The 18,703-nt window shown below is 46.9% G+C and overlaps 1 protein-coding gene across 1 annotated transcript; it reads left to right on the plus strand.

Moving 5' to 3' along the window:
- Positions 1-9,415: 9,415 nt before the first annotated feature.
- LOC124035379 (low-density lipoprotein receptor-related protein 3-like) lies at positions 9,416-15,210 on the plus strand. Its single transcript, XM_046348839.1, has 2 exons — positions 9,416-9,544; positions 14,296-15,210. The coding sequence occupies exons 1-2, from the start codon at positions 9,428-9,430 to the stop codon at positions 15,208-15,210; spliced, it is 1,032 nt and encodes a 343-aa protein (XP_046204795.1). The 5' UTR covers positions 9,416-9,427.
- The last annotated feature ends 3,493 nt before the right edge of the window (positions 15,211-18,703 follow it).

Below are 18,703 nucleotides of genomic sequence, written 5' to 3' on the forward strand. Positions count from 1 at the left end.
AATGGTTTTAACACTGTCTATTTATTCCTAATGGCCCCACCAACACTGCCTGATTATTCTAATGGCCCCACCAACACTCCTATTTATTCCTGATGTGCCCCACCAACACTCCTATTTATTCCTAATGGCCCCACCAACACTCCTATTTATTCTGGGCTGATGCCCCACCAACACTCCTATGTATTCCTGATAGCCCCACCAACACTCCTATGTATTCCTGATGGCCCCACCAACACTCCTATTTATTCCTGATGGCCCCACCAACACTCCTATGTATTCCTAATGGCCCCACCAACACTCCTATTTATTCCTGATGGCCCCCCTTATTGTCTCCCTATGTATTCCTAATGGCCCCACCAACACTCCTATTATTACTGAGGCCCCACCAACCTCCTATTTTCCTTAACCTAATGGCCTTCACCAACACTCCTATTTATTCCTAATGGGCCCACTCAACACTCTATTATTCATGATATGCCCCACCAACACTCCTATGTATTCCTGATGGCCCCACCAACACTCCTATTTATTCCTGATGGCCCCACCAACACTCCTATGTATTCCTGATGGCCCCACCAACACTCCTTTTATTCCTGATGGCCCCACCAACACTCCTATTTATTCCCGAAGAGTCAGCCCCACCAACACTCCTATTTATTCTCTGATGGCCCCACCAACATCTATTTATTCCTAATGGTCCCCACCAACACTCCTATTTATTCCTGATAGCCCCACCAACACTCCTATTTATTCCAGAGCTGCCCCACCAACACTCCTATTTATTCCTAGAAGTAGGACCATTACAGCTGGTAATGTATTCCTGGCCCCACCAACACTCCTATGTACCTGTCATGGCCCCACTCACTCCTATTTATTCCTGATAGCCCCACCAACACTCCTATGTATTCCTGATAGCCAGAAAACACAAGATTCCTGATGGCGTGATACCAACAATGATTTATTCCTGATGGCCCCACCAACATCCTATGTATTCCTAATGGCCCCAGAACACTCCTATTTATTCCTGAGGCCCCACCAACACTCCTATGTATTCCTAATGGCCTAAACATCATGTATTACATGGTAACCAACACTCCTATTTATTCCTAATGGCCATACAGTTTCCACCAACACTCCTATTTATTCCTAATGGCCCCACCAACACTCCTATGTATTCCTGATAGCCCCACCAACACTCCTATGTATTCCTGATGGCCCCACCAACACTCCTATTTATTCCTGATGGCCCCACCAACACTCCTATGTATTCCTGATGGCCCCACCAACACTCCTATTTATTCCTGATGGCCCCACCAACACTCCTATTTATTCCTGATGGCCCCACCAACACTCCTATGTATTCCTAATGGCCCCACCAACACTCCTATTTATTCCTAATGGCCCCACCAACACTCCTATTTATTCCTAATGGCCCTTGGCGTGAGTTGGGTTTGTTCCTGCGTTCACGTTGTCACTCCCTTATTTTCCGGTCTAGTATGAGGTCTTGGATAGATATACTCCTATTTAAATATTATTAAGCGTTATGGATTCCTCCTATATTTCCTTAACCTCAAGTTACCTTCACCGTTGTATATATCAATACCTAATAACTTCCTCTATTAGTCATTATGCTCGTCAGCAAGTTAGTCACTCTGAAACTAGTATTGGTATATGTTTTGACTCTCTTAAAAAATATATTATTGTCCACAAGTAACGTCGTTCGTCAGTTGTAAGAGAGTCAGACCGAAATGCAGCGTGTAGGTTACTCATGACTTTAATGAAGATAAATGCGGTACATGAAATAACTGAAGAAGAAAACAACAAACGGAATGTGAACTAGGCAGCCTATCTGGTGACTAACACAGAGACAGGTACAATCACCCACAAAATACAACGCGCACTCAGGCTACCTAAATACGGTTCCCAATCAGAGACAACGAGAAACACCTGACTCCAATTAGGAATCGCCTCAGGTAGCCAAGCCTAACTAGACACACCCCTAATAGTACACACTCCCAATTAATACAAACCCCAATACGAAACACAACATATAAACCCATGTCACACCCTGGCCTACCCAAACATATAACAAAAACACAAGATACAATGACCAAGGCGTGACACCACACAATGAAATATTCTTTAGTGCAATCACTTGAACCAGGGTCACTTTCTGTTCAGTGAGAGTGTCAAAGGCGTTTGCTCTCCAGATCGTTAATCTGGCCTAGTTGTCAAAGTTTCAAGCTTTTATTAAATCACTCTGTTTTTTGTCTTATACACATTATTACAATTCAATGGTTCTACAGTTTCCTAATACATCAATAATGCTCAATCAATCATTCATGCTTTAAGCTATGCCAGATAATATTGCATAACTTCAAATGCTTTAACACTTCTAACTGTAAGTCGCTCTGGATAAGAGCGTCTGCTAAATGACTTAAATGTAAATGTAACAATATTGACTAAATAGCAAGAATAGTTCAATTACCTTAAATGCTCAGCCCCTTGGTCACCTTCCTGTAATTAGTATTCTCACAGCGCTAACGCTAGATTCCGAATTCCAGTATCTTAATACACTTCCAACTCTGTGTATGAACTCAATATATTGTAATTGGTACTTGGCTGTTTCCTTGTATTGCCAATCACATCTGTACCTGATGTCTCACTGAGTGACCGCCACTTTGTCTGTATTCAAGAGGTGTTTAGACCTCTGTGTTTCGTAGACTCAGTCTCGGGGTCACCAAATTCAACCAAGTATATTCAGATAGTGATCCAATAAGTACTTAGGCAAAATGATCCCGTTCTCCAAATATAGTCTAACAAAAAGCGTATAGTGCAATAGTCAATGTACCTGTGATGATCCTCCACATGAAGTCTGTCTCACATGTCAACGAGGATCATGCTGTCTTATGATGTCTGTTCTCTTTATATACCTTTTTAAAGGGGAAGTTCCCACTGGGGCTGTAGACCTACGTAACCTTAGGCCTGTGTGTTAAACGGAAGCTTCCTATTATTACCATCTAAGGTCATGCTCTACTGACTCCCACATTCCTGTTATTACCATATAAGGTCATGCTCTACTGACTCTCACATTGCTGCTTCCTGTTATTACCATATAAGGTCATGCTCTACTGACTCCCACATTCCTATTATTACCATTTAAGGTCATGCACTACTGACTCCCACGTTCCTATTATTACCATTTAAGGTCATGCACTACTGACTCCCACATTGCTGTTATTACCATCTAAGGTCATGCACTACTGACTCCCACATTGCTGTTATTACCATCTAAGGTCATGCACTACTGACTCCCACATTCCTGTTATTACCATTTAAGTTCATGCACTACTGACTCCCACATTCCTGTTATTACCATTTAAGGTCATGCACTACTGACTCCCACATTGCTGTTATTACCATCTAAGGTCATGCACTACTGACTCCCACATTGCTGTTATTACCATATAAGGTTCTACTTAATGATACCAGCTGGTTGTTTCTACCACTTGAGGCGGCGTAGGTGGCATGTCAAGCGTCAGCTGGGAGAAGTCTATGATAGGTATCTCCTCTGCTTCTCCCTGTTGTCCAGTTTCTGCAGGTCCGTGGTTCCATGAGGTCCCGTGAATGCCCTGTGTTGCTATCCCCATTGTTTGATAGACAGAGTATTTTAATCTCTTGTCACAATAGAGCCCATTGCCTTTATGGTTGTGAGATCTGGGGTCCAGCTCACCAACCGAGACTTTACAATATGGGACAAAACACCAAATTGAGAGTCTGCATACAGAATTCTGCAAAAATATCCTCCGTGTACAATGTAAAACACTAAATAATGCATGCAGAGCAGAAAAGAGCTGTTAAATTCTACAACCACCTAAAAGGAAGCGATTCCCAAACCTTCCATAACAAAGCCATCACCTACAGAGAGATGAACCTGGAGAAGAGTCCCCTAAGCAAGCTGGTCCTGGGGCTCTGTTCACAAACACAAACACACCCTACAGAGCCCCAGGACAGCAGCACAATTAGACCCAATCAAATCATGAGAAAACAAAAAGATAATTACTTAACACATTGGAAAGAATTAACAAAAAACAAGAGCAAACTAGAATGCTATTTGGCCCTACACAGAGAGTACACAGCGGCAGAATACCTGACCACTGTGACTGACCCAAATTTAAGGAAAGCTTTGACTATGTACAGACTCAGTGAGCATAGCCTTGCTATTGAGAAAGGCCACCGTAGGCAGACATGGCTCTCAAGAGAAGACAGGCTATGTGCTCACTGCCCACAAAATGAGGTGGAAACTGAGCTGCACTTCCTAACCTCCTGCCCAATGTATGACCATATTAGAGAGACATATTTCCCCCAGATTACACAGACCCACAAAGAATTAGAAAACAAACCCAATTTTGATAAACTCCCATATCTACTGGGTGAAATTCCACAGTGTGACATCACAGCAGCAAGATCTGTGACCTGTTGCCACGAGAAAAGGGCAACCAGTGAAGAACAAACACCATTGTAAATACAACCCATATTTATGTTTATTTATTTTCCCTTGTGTACTTTAACCATTTGTACATCATTACAACACTGTATATATATAATAGGACATTTGTAATGTCTTTATTATTTTGGAACTTATATGAGTGTAATGTTTACTGTTAATTTTTATAGTTTATTTCACTTTTGTATATTATCTACTTCACTTGCTTTGGCAATGTTAACACATGTTTCCCATGCCAATAAAGCCCCTTGAATTGAATTGAGACAGAGAGAGAGGAGAGAGGAGAGAGAGGAGAGAGAGAGAGAGATGGGGAGAGATGGGGAGAGAGAGAGAGAGAGAGAGAGAGAGAGAGAGAGAGAGAGAGAGAGAGAGAGAGAGAGAGAGAGAGAGAGAGAGAGAGAGAGACAGACACAGACAGAGAGAGAGAGACAGAGAGAGAGAGAGACAGAGACAGAGAGACAGAGAGAGAGAAAGACAGAGAGATAGAGAGACTGAGAGAGACAGACTGAGAGAGAGAGACTGAGAGAGAGAGAGAGAGAGAGAGAGAGAGAGAGAGAGAGAGAGAGAGAGAGAGAGAGAGAGAGAGAGACAGAGAGAGAGACAGAGAGAGAGAGAGGATGTTTTATGGTTCTGTAATGATTTCCTATAACTGTGTTTTCCCGGGTTCAGTCCCTCAGAGGTTACAGTCATTTGTCCCAAATGACAACCTATTCACTCTTTAGTGCACTACTTTTGACCAGGGCCCATAGGCACTATTTAGGGAATAGGGTGCCATTTGGGACGTATAAAGGTCAGAGGTCAAAAGGCTGTGCACCCATTAACTTCCCCTGGGGTTTATTACTAATCTGTTGGCAGAGAGGGAAGAGGAAGCGAGACATTCCACTATTCTTCTGGTTCATATACAGTCAGTGAACTAAGCAGGCCAGACCCCAGCTGCTAATTCATTGGTGTCTATGGGAGAGCCCCTAAAGCAGACCAGACCTGCTAATTCATTGGTGTCTATGGGAGAGCCCCTAAAGCAGACCAGACCTGCTAATTCATTGGTGTCTATGGGAGAGCCCCTAAAGCAGGCCAGACCCCAGCTGCTAATTCATTGGTGTCTATGGGAGAGCCCCTAAAGCAGACCAGACCTGCTAATTCATTGGTGTCTATGGGAGAGCCCCTAAAGCAGACCAGACCTGCTAATTCATTGGTGTCTATGGGAGAGCCCCTAAAGCAGACCAGACCCCAGCTGCTAATTCATTGGTGTCTATGGGAGAGCCCCTAAAGCAGACCAGACCTGCTAATTCATTGGTGTCTATGGGAGAGCCCCTAAAGCAGACCAGACCCCAGCTGCTAATTCATTGGTGTCTATGGGAGAGCCCCTAAAGCAGACCCCAGCTGCTAATTCATTGGTGTCTATGGGAGAGCCCCTTAAGCAGACCAGACCTGCTAATTCATTGGTGTCTATGGGAGAGCCCCTAAAGCAGACCAGACCCCAGCTGCTAATTCATTGGTGTCTATGGAGAGCCCCTAAAGCAGACCCCAGCTGCTAATTCATTGGTGTCTATGGGAGAGCCCCAGAAAGCAGACCAGACCTGCTAATTCATTGGTGTCTATGGGAGAGCCCCTAAAGCAGACCAGACCTGCTAATTCATTGGTGTCTATGGGAGAGCCCCTAAAGCAGACCAGACCTGCTAATTCATTGGTGTCTATTCATTGGTGTCTATGGGAGAGCCCCTAAAGCAGACCAGACCTGCTAATTCATTGGTGTCTATGGGAGAGCCCCTAAAGCAGACCAGACCTGCTAATTCATTGGTGTCTATGGGAGAGCCCCTAAAGCAGACCAGACCTGCTAATTCATTGGTGTCTATGGGAGAGCCCCTAAAGCAGACCAGACCTGCTAATTCATTGGTGTCTATGGGAGAGCCCCTAAAGCAGACCAGACCTGCTAATTCATTGGTGTCTATGGGAGAGCCCCTAAAGCAGACCAGACCTGCTAATTCATTGGTGTCTATGGGAGAGCCCCTAAAGCAGACCAGACCTGCTAATTCATTGGTGTCTATGGGAGAGCCCCAAAGCAGACCAGACCTGCTAATTCATTGGTGTCTATGGGAGAGCCCCTAAAGCAGACCAGACCTGCTAATTCATTGGTGTCTATGGGAGAGCCCCTAAAGCAGACCAGACCTGCTAATTCATTGGTGTCTATGGGAGAGCCCTAAAGCAGACCAGACCCCAGCTCATTCATTGGTGTCTATGGGAGAGCCCCTAAAGCAGACCAGACCTGCTAATTCATTGTCTATGGGAGAGCCCCTGTCTAATTCATTGGGAGAGCCCCTAAAGCAGACCAGACCTGCTAATTCATTGGTGTCTATGGGAGAGCCCCTAAAGCAGACCAGACCCCAGCTGCTAATTCATTGGTGTCTATGGGAGAGCCCCTAAAGCAGACCAGACCTGCTAATTCATTGGTGTCTATGGGAGAGCCCCTAAAGCAGACCAGACCTGCTAATTCATTGGTGTCTATGGGAGCAGACCAGACCTGCTAATTCATTGCAGGGACCAGACCTGCTAATTCATTGGTGTCTATGGGAGAGCCCCTAAAGCAGACCAGACCTGCTAATGCTAATTCATTGGTGTCTATGGGAGAGCCCCTAAAGCAGACCAGACCCCAGCTGCTAATTCATTGGTGTCTATGGGAGAGCCCCTAAAGCAGACCAGACCTGCTAATTCATTGGTGTCTATGGGAGAGCCCCTAAAGCAGACCAGACCTGCTAATTCATTGGTGTCTATGGGAGAGCCCCTAAAGCAGACCAGACCCCAGCTGCTAATTCATTGGTGTCTATGGGAGAGCCCCTAAAGCAGACCAGACCTGCTAATTCATTGGTGTCTATGGGAGAGCCCCTAAAGCAGACCAGACCCCAGCTAATTCATTGGTGTCTATGGGAGAGCCCCTAAAGCAGACCAGACCTGCTAATTCATTGGTGTCTATGGGAGAGCCCCTAAAGCAGACCAGACCTGCTAATTCATTGGTGTCTATGGGAGAGCCCCTAAAGCAGACCAGACCTGCTAATTCATTGGTGTCTATGGGAGAGCCCCTAAAGCAGACCAGACCTGCTAATTCATTGGTGTCTATGGGAGAGCCCCTAAAGCAGACCAGACCTGCTAATTCATTGGTGTCTATGGGAGAGCCCCTAAAGCAGACCAGACCTGCTAATTCATTGGTGTCTATGGGAGAGCCCCTAAAGCAGACCAGACCTGCTAATTCATTGGTGTCTATGGGAGAGCCCCTAAAGCAGACCAGACCTGCTAATTCATTGGTGTCTATGGGAGAGCCCCTAAAGCAGACCAGACCTGCTAATTCATTGGTGTCTATGGGAGAGCCCCTAAAGCAGACCAGACCTGCTAATTCATTGGTGTCTATGGGAGAGCCCCTAAAGCAGACCAGACCAGACCTGCTAATTCATTGGTGTCTATGGGAGAGCCCCTAAAGCAGACCAGACCCCAGCTGCTAATTCATTGGTGTCTATGGGAGAGCCCCTAAAGCAGACCAGACCTGCTAATTCATTGGTGTCTATGGGAGAGCCCCTAAAGCAGACCAGACCTGCTAATTCATTGGTGTCTATGGGAGAGCCCCTAAAGCAGACCAGACCTGCTAATTCATTGGTGTCTATGGGAGAGCCCCTAAAGCAGACCAGACCCCAGCTGCTAATTCATTGGTGTCTATGGGAGAGCCCCTAAAGCAGACCAGACCTGCTAATTCATTGGTGTCTATGGGAGAGCCCCTAAAGCAGGCCAGACCCCAGCTGCTAATTCATTGGTGTCTATGGGAGAGCCCCTAAAGCAGACCAGACCCCAGCTGCTAATTCATTGGTGTCTATGGGAGAGCCCCTAAAGCAGACCAGACCTGCTAATTCATTGGTGTCTATGGGAGAGCCCCTAAAGCAGACCAGAACAGATCTTTTTTAATTCATTTTTTAAACAGCCTGAGTGGGACATCTTCATTCATCCACCATCTTTGATATTGATTGACTGGGATGTGAAGCTAGTTGTATTTATTTGATTTATTTAACTAGGCAAGTCAGTTAAGAACAAATTCTTATTTTCAATGACGGCCTAGGAACAGTGGGTTAACTGTCTGTTCATGGGAGGAATGACAGATTTGTACCTTGTCAGCTCAGGGAACTGCAACCTTCCGTTTACTAGCCCATCGCTCTAACCACTAGGCTACCCTGCCACCCTTCTTACATCAGCTGATATCTCAAAGTGCTGTACAGAAACCCAGCCTAAAACCCCAAACAGCAAGCAATGCAGGTGTAGAAGCACGGTGGCTAGGAAAAACTCCCTAGGAAGGCCAAAACCTAGGATGAAACCTAGAGAGGAACCAGGCTCTGAGGGGTGGCCAGTCCTCTTCTGGCTGTGCCGGGTGGAGATTATAACAGAACATGGCCAAGATGTTCAAATGTTCATAAATGACCAGCATGGTCAAATAATAATAAGGCAGACAGTTGAAACTGGAGCAGCAGTACGGCCAGGTGGACTGAGGACAGCAAGGAGTCATCATGTCAGGTAGTCCTGGGGCATGGTCCTAGGGCTCAGGTCCTCCGAGAGAGAGAAAGAAAGAGAGAATTAGAGAGAGCATACTTAAATTCACACAGGACACCGGATAAGACAGGAGAAGTACTCCAGATATAACAAACTGACCCTAGCCCCCCGACACATAAACTACTGCAGCATAAATACTGGAGGCTGAGACAGGAGGGGTCAGGAGACACTCATATCTCTCTCTGTCTCTCTCTCTCTCTCTCTCTCCCTCTCTCTCTCCCTCCCTCTCTCTCTCTCTCTCTCTCCTCTCTCTCACTCTCTCCTCCCTCTCTCTCTCTCTCTCTCTCTCTCTCTCTCTCTCTCTCTCTCTCCTCTCTCCCTAGAGCATTTGAGACCCAGATGACCCGTCTGGAGGCGGAGTTTGTTCAGAGAGAGGCTCCGCCCTCCTATGGTCAGCTGATCGCCCAGGGCCTCATCCCTCCGGTGGAGGACTTCCCTGTGTACAACCCCAGTCAGGTAACGTCTGGTTTCACTGCTACAGTCTCTGTATTATAGATACATTATCATTACAACCCCACTCAGGTAACGTCTGGATACATTATCATTACAACCCCACTGGTATACATTATCATTACAACCCCAGTCAGGTAACGTCTGGTTTCACTGCTACAGTCTCTGTATTATAGATACATTATCATTACAACCCCAGTCAGGTAACGTCTGGTTTCACTGCTACAGTCTCTGTATTATAGATACATTATCATTACAACCCCAGTCAGGTAACGTCTGGTTTCACTACTACAGTCTCGGTATTATAGATACATTATCACAGACTTACACCCCAGACTGTAGTGGATATCCCTGTTGTAAAGTTTACACCACAGACTGTAGTGGATGTCCCTGTTGTAAAGTTTACACCACAGACTGTAGTGGATGTCCCTGTTGTAAAGTTTACACCACAGACTGTAGTGGATGTCCCTGTTGTAAAGTTTACACCACAGACTGTAGTGGATGTCCCTGTTGTAAAGTTTACACCATGGACTGTAGTGGATATCCCTGTTCTAAAGTTGACACCACAGACTGTAGTGGATATCCCTGTTGTAAAGTTTACACCACAGACTGTAGTTGATGTCCCTGTTGTAAAGTTGACACCACAGACTGTAGTGGATATCCCTGTTGTAAAGTTGACACCACAGACTGTAGTGGATATCTCTGTTGTAAAGTTTACACCACAGACTGTAGTGGATATCCATGTTATAAAGTTTACACCACAGACTGTAGTGGATATCCCTGTTGTAAAGTTGACACCACAGACTGTAGTGGATATCCCTGTTGTAAAGTTTACACCGCAGACTGTAGTGGATATCCCTGTTGTAAAGTTGACACCACAGACTGTAGTGGATGTCCCTGTTGTAAAGTTGACACCACAGACTGTAGTGGATATCCCTGTTGTAAAGTTTACACCACAGACTGTAGTTGATGTCCCTGTTGTAAAGTTTACACCACAGACTGTAGTTGATGTCCCTGTTGTAAAGTTGACACCACAGACTGTAGTGGATATCTGGGTGGATGTCCCTGTTGTAAAGTTGACACCACAGACTGTAGTGGATATCCCTGTTGTAAAGTTTACACCGCAGACTGTAGTGGATATCCCTGTTGTAAAGTTGACACCACAGAGTGTAGCAGAGATCTGGGTAGATATCCCTGTTGTAAAGTTTACACCACAGACTGTAGTGGATGTCCCTGTTGTAAAGTTGACACCACAGACTGTAGTTGATGTCCCTGTTGTAAAGTTGACACCACAGACTGTAGTGGATATCCCTGTTGTAAAGTTTACACCGCAGACTGTAGTGGATATCCCTGTTGTAAAGTTGACACCACAGACTGTAGCAGAGATCTGGGTAGATATCCATGTTGTAAAGTTTACACCACAGACTGTAGTGGATGTCCCTGTTGTAAAGTTGACACCACAGACTGTAGTTGATGTCCCTGTTGTAAAGTTGACACCACAGACTGTAGTGGATATCCCTGTTGTAAAGTTTACACCACAGACTGTAGTGGATATCCCTGTTGTAAAGTTTACACCACAGACTGTAGTGGATATCCCTGTTGTAAAGTTCACACCACAGACTGTCCCTGTTGTAAAGTTCACACCACAGACTGTAGTGGATATCTGGGTGGATGTCCCTGTTGTAAAGTTGACACCACAGACTGTAGTGGATATCCCTGTTGTAAAGTTGACACCACAGACTGTAGTGGATATTCCTGTTGTAAAGTTGACACCACAGACTGTAGTGGATGTCCCTGTTGTAAAGTTGACACCACAGACTGTAGTGGATATCCCTGTTGTAAAGTTTACACCACAGACTGTAGTGGATATCCCTGTTGTAAAGTTTACACCACAGACTGTAGTGGATATCCATGTTATAAAGTTTACACCACAGACTGTAGTGGATGTCCCTGTTGTAAAGTTGACACCACAGACTGTAGTGGATATCCCTGTTGTAAAGTTTACACCACAGACTGTAGTGGATATCCCTGTTGTAAAGTTTACACCACAGACTGTAGTGGATATCCATGTTATAAAGTTTACACCACAGACTGTAGTGGATGTCCCTGTTGTAAAGTTGACACCACAGACTGTAGTGGATATCCCTGTTGTAAAGTTTACACCACAGACTGTAGTGGATATCCCTGTTGTAAAGTTGACACCACAGACTGTAGTGGATGTCCCTGTTGTAAAGTTGACACCACAGACTGTAGTGGATATCCCTGTTGTAAAGTTTACACCACAGACTGTAGTTGATGTCCCTGTTGTAAAGTTTACACCACAGACTGTAGTTGATGTCCCTGTTGTAAAGTTGACACCACAGACTGTAGTGGATATCTGGGTGGATGTCCCTGTTGTAAAGTTGACACCACAGACTGTAGTGGATATCCCTGTTGTAAAGTTTACACTGCAGACTGTAGTGGATATCCCTGTTGTAAAGTTGACACCACAGACTGTAGCAGAGATCTGGGTAGATATCCCTGTTGTAAAGTTTACACCACAGACTGTAGTTGATGTCCCTGTTGTAAAGTTGACACCACAGACTGTAGTTGATGTCCCTGTTGTAAAGTTGACACCACAGACTGTAGTGGATATCCCTGTTGTAAAGTTTACACCGCAGACTGTAGCAGAGATCTGGGTAGATATCCATGTTGTAAAGTTTACACCACAGACTGTAGTGGATGTCCCTGTTGTAAAGTTGACACCACAGACTGTAGTTGATGTCCCTGTTGTAAAGTTGACACCACAGACTGTAGTGGATATCCCTGTTGTAAAGTTTACACCACAGACTGTAGTGGATATCCCTGTTGTAAAGTTTACACCACAGACTGTAGTGGATATCCCTGTTGTAAAGTTCACACCACAGACTGTAGTGGATATCCCTGTTGTAAAGTTCACACCACAGACTGTAGTGGATATCTGGGTGGATGTCCCTGTTGTAAAGTTGACACCACAGACTGTAGTGGATATCCCTGTTGTAAAGTTGACACCGCAGACTGTAGCAGAGATCTGGGTGGATATCCCTGTTGTAAAGTTGACACCACAGACTGTAGTGGATATTCCTGTTGTAAAGTTGACACCACAGACTGTAGTGGATGTCCCTGTTGTAAAGTTGACACCACAGACTGTAGTGGATATCCCTGTTGTAAAGTTTACACCACAGACTGTAGTGGATATCCCTGTTGTAAAGTTTACACCACAGACTGTAGTGGATATCCCTGTTGTAAAGTTTACACCACAGACTGTAGTGGATATCCATGTTATAAAATTTACACCACAGACTGTAGTGGATGTCCCTGTTGTAAAGTTGACACCACAGACTGTAGTGGATATCCCTGTTGTAAAGTTTACACCACAGACTGTAGTGGATATCCCTGTTGTAAAGTTTACACCACAGACTGTAGTGGATATCCATGTTATAAAGTTTACACCACAGACTGTAGTGGATGTCCCTGTTGTAAAGTTGACACCACAGACTGTAGTGGATATCCCTGTTGTAAAGTTTACACCACAGACTGTAGTGGATATCCCTGTTGTAAAGTTGACACCACAGACTGTAGCAGAGATCTGGGTAGATATCCCTGTTGTAAAGTTTACACCACAGACTGTAGTGGATGTCCCTGTTGTAAAGTTGACACCACAGACTGTAGTTGATGTCCCTGTTGTAAAGTTGACACCACAGACTGTAGTGGATATCCCTGTTGTAAAGTTGACACCACAGACTGTAGCAGAGATCTGGGTAGATATCCCCGTTGTAAAGTTGACACCACAGACTGTAGCAGAGATCTGGGTAGATATCCCTGTTGTAAAGTTGACACCACAGACTGTAGTGGATGTCCCTGTTGTAAAGTTTACACCACAGACTGTAGTGGATATCCCTGTTGTAAAGTTGACACCACAGACTGTAGCTCTCGTAGCAGCTGGGTTCTGCCTGTCTGCCTGTGTTCTGATGGTGTGAATATCTAATACTGTAGCTACTCTCTTGGTTAAGATCTATTTCTGACGGGAGAGATCTGAGTGTTACCATGACAACGGGTTAACAAATGATTGACAGATTTGATGGTCTTGCTGACGAGTTTTCCCTCCCTCCCTCCCTCCCTCCCTCCCTCCCTCCCTCCCTCCCTCCCTCCCTCCCTCCCTCCCTCCCTCCCTCCCTCCCTCTCTCCCTCTCTCTCCCCTCCCTCCCTCCCTCCCTCCCTCCCTCCCTCCCTCTCTACCTCTCCTCCCTCCCTCCCTCTCCCTCCCTCCCTCCCTCCCTCCCTCCCTCCCTCCCTCCCCCTCCCTCCCTCCCTCCCTCCCTCCCTCCCTCCCTCCCTCCCTCCTCCCTCCCCCTCCCTCCCTCCCCTACCTCCCTCCTCTCCCCCTCCCTCCCTCCTCTCCTCCTCTACCTCTCCTCCCTCCTCTCCCTCTCTCTCTACCTCTCCTCCCTCCCCCTCTCCCTCTCCTCCCTCCCTCCCTCCCTCCTCCTCTCCCTCTCTCTCTCCCTCCCTCTCCTCCCTCCCTCCCTCCCTCCCTCCCTCCCTCCTCTCCTCTCTCTCTCTCCTCTCCTCCCTCCCTCCCCCCCCTCCCTCCCTCCCTCCTCCCCTCTCTCCCTCCCTCCCTCCCCCCTCCCTCCCTCCTCCCTCCCCCCTCTCTCCCTCCCTCCTCCTCTCCCTCTTTCTCTCCCTCCCTCCCTCCCCTACCTCCCTCCCTCCCTCCTCTCCCTCCCCTCATCCAGGCCTCCATGCTCCAGAACATCCGTACAGCGATGCGTAGGCAGATCAGAAGACACTCCTCCCGCCGGGCCACGTCACACCGCCGCCTGAGGCGTCTTTGGAACCGTCTGTTCCACCGAGGGACCCGTCTCCGCGGCCAGATCCCCCTCCTCACACCCCCCGGGTCTCAGGTGGCTCTGGGCCTGCACTCCTACCACACCTCGGAGGGACCTGGAGCCAGGGCTGGGGATGGAGGTGGCGGGGCGGGCATGGTGGGAGGCATGGCAGGCATGGGACCAGCAAGGACCCCCTCCCGCTGCTCTACAGCAGCAGTAGGCTTCACCCTGCATGCCCACACCCAGGCCTTGTCACAGTCCCAGTCCTCCCACCCCTCCTTGGAGTCTCCCCACTCCCCACCCTCCCCCTCTGACAGTGAACCATCCGAGGGGTCTCCTTGTTCCCCAGAGAGCCCGGGTAGGAGGGTTAGGTTGCCCCTCAGCGAGCTCTCCACCCCTGGGCAGCAGAGTGACTCATTAACATCTGCCCCCAGCATACTGAGCCAGCAGTGCCCCCTAGAGGGCAGCGCAGGTCATTACACTCGCCGGGCCTCCAGGAAGTTGGTCTTGGGGCTGGCTGCCAACCTGAGAGGGGTGGCTCTACGACGCTACTCCCCCATGGGGCTCACCTCCCCGTTACCCCCTGTCCTTCCACCTCCAGACTCCCAGCCGCCCTGCCACCACCCCCTGACCTCCCCCCAGACGTCATCCCCCTCGGGGTCTTCAGACGACAGTCAGAGGTTCCATGCCCTGGAAGTGCCAACCCAGGAGAGGAAGAGGAGGAGGAGGAGGGGTATAGGGGTGCCTAGTGGACTGAACACCAGCAGCAGTGAGGAAGAGGAGGAGGAGGAGGATGGAGATGAGACTCTACTGATCTGCTAGTATGAAGGAGCTGCCTTGACCATGTGGCAACAGACAGACAGACAGACAGACAGACAGACAGACAGACAGACAGACAGACAGACAGACAGACAGACAGACAGACAGACAGACAGACAGACAGACAGACAGACAGACAGACAGACAGACAGACAGACAGACAGACAGACAGACAGACAGACAGACAGACTCTCTGTCTCTCTGGCTGAAACACAGAGAGCTGTAGACTCTGTTTCTCTGGCTGAAACACAGAGAGCTGTAGACTCTGTCTCTCTGGCTGAAACACAGAGAGCTGTAGACTATGTCTCTCTGGCTGAAACACAGAGAGCTGTAGACTCTGTCTCTCTGGCTGAAACACAGAGAGCTGTAGACTCTGTCTCTGGCTGAAACACAGAGAGCTGTAGACTCTGTCTCTCTGGCTGAAACACAGAGCTGTAGACTCTGTGTCTCTGGCTGAAACACAGAGAGCTGTAGACTCTGTCTCTCTGGCTGAAACACAGAGAGCTGTAGACTCTGTCTCTCTGGCTGAAACACAGAGAGCTCTCTGTCTCTCTGGCTGAAACTGAGAGCTGTCAGCTGGCTGAAACACAGAGAGCTGTAGACTCTGTCTCTCTGTCTGAAACTCAGAGAGCTGTAGACTCTGTCTCTCTGGCTGAAACACAGAGAGCTGTAGACTCTGTCTCTGGCTGAAACACAGAGAGCTGTAGACTGTCTCTCTGGCTGAAACACAGAGAGCTGTAGACTCTGTCTCTCTGGCTGAAACTCAGAGAGCTGTAGACTCTGTCTCTCTGGCTGAAACACAGAGAGCTGTAGACTCTGTCTCTCTGGCTGAAACACAGAGAGCTGTAGACTCTGTCTCTGGCTGAAACACAGAGAGCTGTAGACTCTGTCTCTGGCTGAAACACAGAGAGCTGTAGACTCACTGGCTGAAACACAGAGAGCTGTAATAATGGGACAGTGGATGATCTCAGAGCAGCTCAATGATTTCAGTCCTCCCTCCACCCCCTCTATCTGCTCATCCCTCCATCCCTGCCTTACCAGAGATCTACAGCTGAGGGCTGTACATCAGCCTGTCTACTGACTCAGTCACTCTGACTCAGTCACACTGACTCAATCACACTGACTCAATCACTCTGACTCAATCACACTGACTCAATCACACTGACTCAGTCACACTAACTCAGTCATACTAACTCAGTGACACTAACTCAGTCACAGAGACTCAATCACACTGACTCAATCACACTGACTCAATCACACTGACTCAGTCACTCTGACTCAGTCACACTGACTCAGTCACACTGACTCAGTCATACTAACTCAGTGACACTAACTCAGTCACAGAGACTCAATCACACTGACTCAGTCACACTGACTCATATCACCATCGTCTGTTTTTGTAAACAGGCCATCTGGGACACATTCTGAACGGAGCCTCACTAACCTTGGTCTAAGACTTACCCCATATGGCTCTGGGCAACATGAGGGCACTACATAGACAACACAGGGACCATTTGGGACACATTCTGAACGGAGCCTCACTAACCTTGGTCTAAGACTTACCCCATATGGCTCTGGGCAACATGAGGGCACTACATAGACAACACAGGGGCCATCTGGGACACATTCTGAACGGAGCCTCACTAACCTTGGTCTAAGACTTACCCCATATGGCTCTGGGCAACATGAGGGCACTACATAGACAACACAGGGGCCATCTGGGACACATTCTGAACGGAGCCTCACTAACCTTGGTCTAAGACTTACCCCATATGGCTCTGGGCAACATGAGGGCACTACATAGACAACACAGGGGCCATCTGGGACACATTCCAGGACAACCGTTGGTAATGATGGAGAGACAGCTCTGGGCAACATGAAGTCCTCTGGTGTTTAATAAAGGTCATGTTGGTTCAGCAGGAAGTCCTCTGGTGTTTAATAAAGGTCATGTTGGTTCAGCAGGAAGTCCTCTGGTGTTTAATAAAGGTCATGTTGGTTCAGCAGGAAGTCCTCTGGTGTTTAATAAAGGTCATGTTGGTTCAGCAGGAAGTCCTCTGGTGTTTAATAAAGGTCATGTTGGTTCAGCAGGAAGTCCTCTGGTGTTTAATAAAGGTCATGTTGGTTCAGCAGGAAGTCCTCTGGTGTTTAATAAAGGTCATGTTGGTTCAGCAGGAAGTCCTCAGGAAGTCAACAACTAATGCTAGCCAGATCAACAACTAATGCTAGCCAGATCAATAACTAATGCTAGCCAGATCAATAACTAATGCTCGCCAGATCAACAACTAATGCTAGCCAGATCAATAACTAATGCTAGCCAGATCAATAACTAATGCTCGCCAGATCAACAACTAATGCTAGCCAGATCAACAACTAAAGCTAGCCAGATCAACAGCTAATGCTAGCCAGATCAACAACTAATGCTAGCCAGATCAACAGCTAATGCTAGCCAGATCAACAGCTAATGCTAGCCAGATCAACAACTAATGCTAGCCAGATCACCAGCTAATGCTAGCCAGATCAAAAGCTAATGCTAGCCAGATCAACAACTAATGCTAGCCAGATCAATAACTAATGCTAGCCAGATCAATAACTAATGCTAGCCAGATCAACAGCTAATGCTAGCCAGATCAACAACTAATGCTAGCCAGATCAACAGCTAATGCTGATGATAGTAGAGATACCTACCACTGATGATAGTAGAGGTACCACTGATGATAGTAGAGGTACCACTGATGATAGTAGAGGCACCACTGATGATAGTAGAGATACCACTGATGATAGTAGAGATACCACTGATGATAGTAGAGGTACCACTGATGATAGTAGAGATACCTACCACTGATGATAGTAGAGGTACCACTGATGATAGTAGAGATACCACTGATGATAGTAGAGATACCACTGATGATAGTAGAGGTACCACTGATGATAGTAGAGGTACCACTCATGATAGTAGATATACCACTGATGATAGTAGAGATACCACTGATGATAGTAGAGGTACCACTGATGATAGTAGAGATACCTACCACTGATGATAGTAGAGGTACCACTGATGATAGTAGAGATACCACTGATGATAGTAGAGATACCACTGATGATAGTAGAGGTACCACTGATGATAGAGAGATACCACTGATGATAGTAGAGATACCACTGATGATAGTAGAGGTACCACTGATGATAGTAGAGATACCACTGATAATAGTAGAGATACCACTGATGATAGTAGAGATACCACTGATGATAGTAGAGATACCACTGATGATAGTAGAGATACCACTGATGATAGTAGAGGTACCACTGGTGATAGTAGAGGTACCACTGATGATAGTAGAGATACCACTGATGATAGTAGAGATACCACTGATGATAGTAGAGGTACCACTGGTGATAGTAGAGATACCACTGATGATAGTAGAGATACCTACCACTGATGATAGTAGAGATACCTACCACTGATGATAGTAGAGATACCTACCACTGATGATAGTAG

The sequence above is a fragment of the Oncorhynchus gorbuscha genome, linkage group LG05 (assembly GCF_021184085.1).
Source record: "Oncorhynchus gorbuscha isolate QuinsamMale2020 ecotype Even-year linkage group LG05, OgorEven_v1.0, whole genome shotgun sequence".
Taxonomy (NCBI): Eukaryota; Metazoa; Chordata; class Actinopteri; order Salmoniformes; family Salmonidae; genus Oncorhynchus; species Oncorhynchus gorbuscha.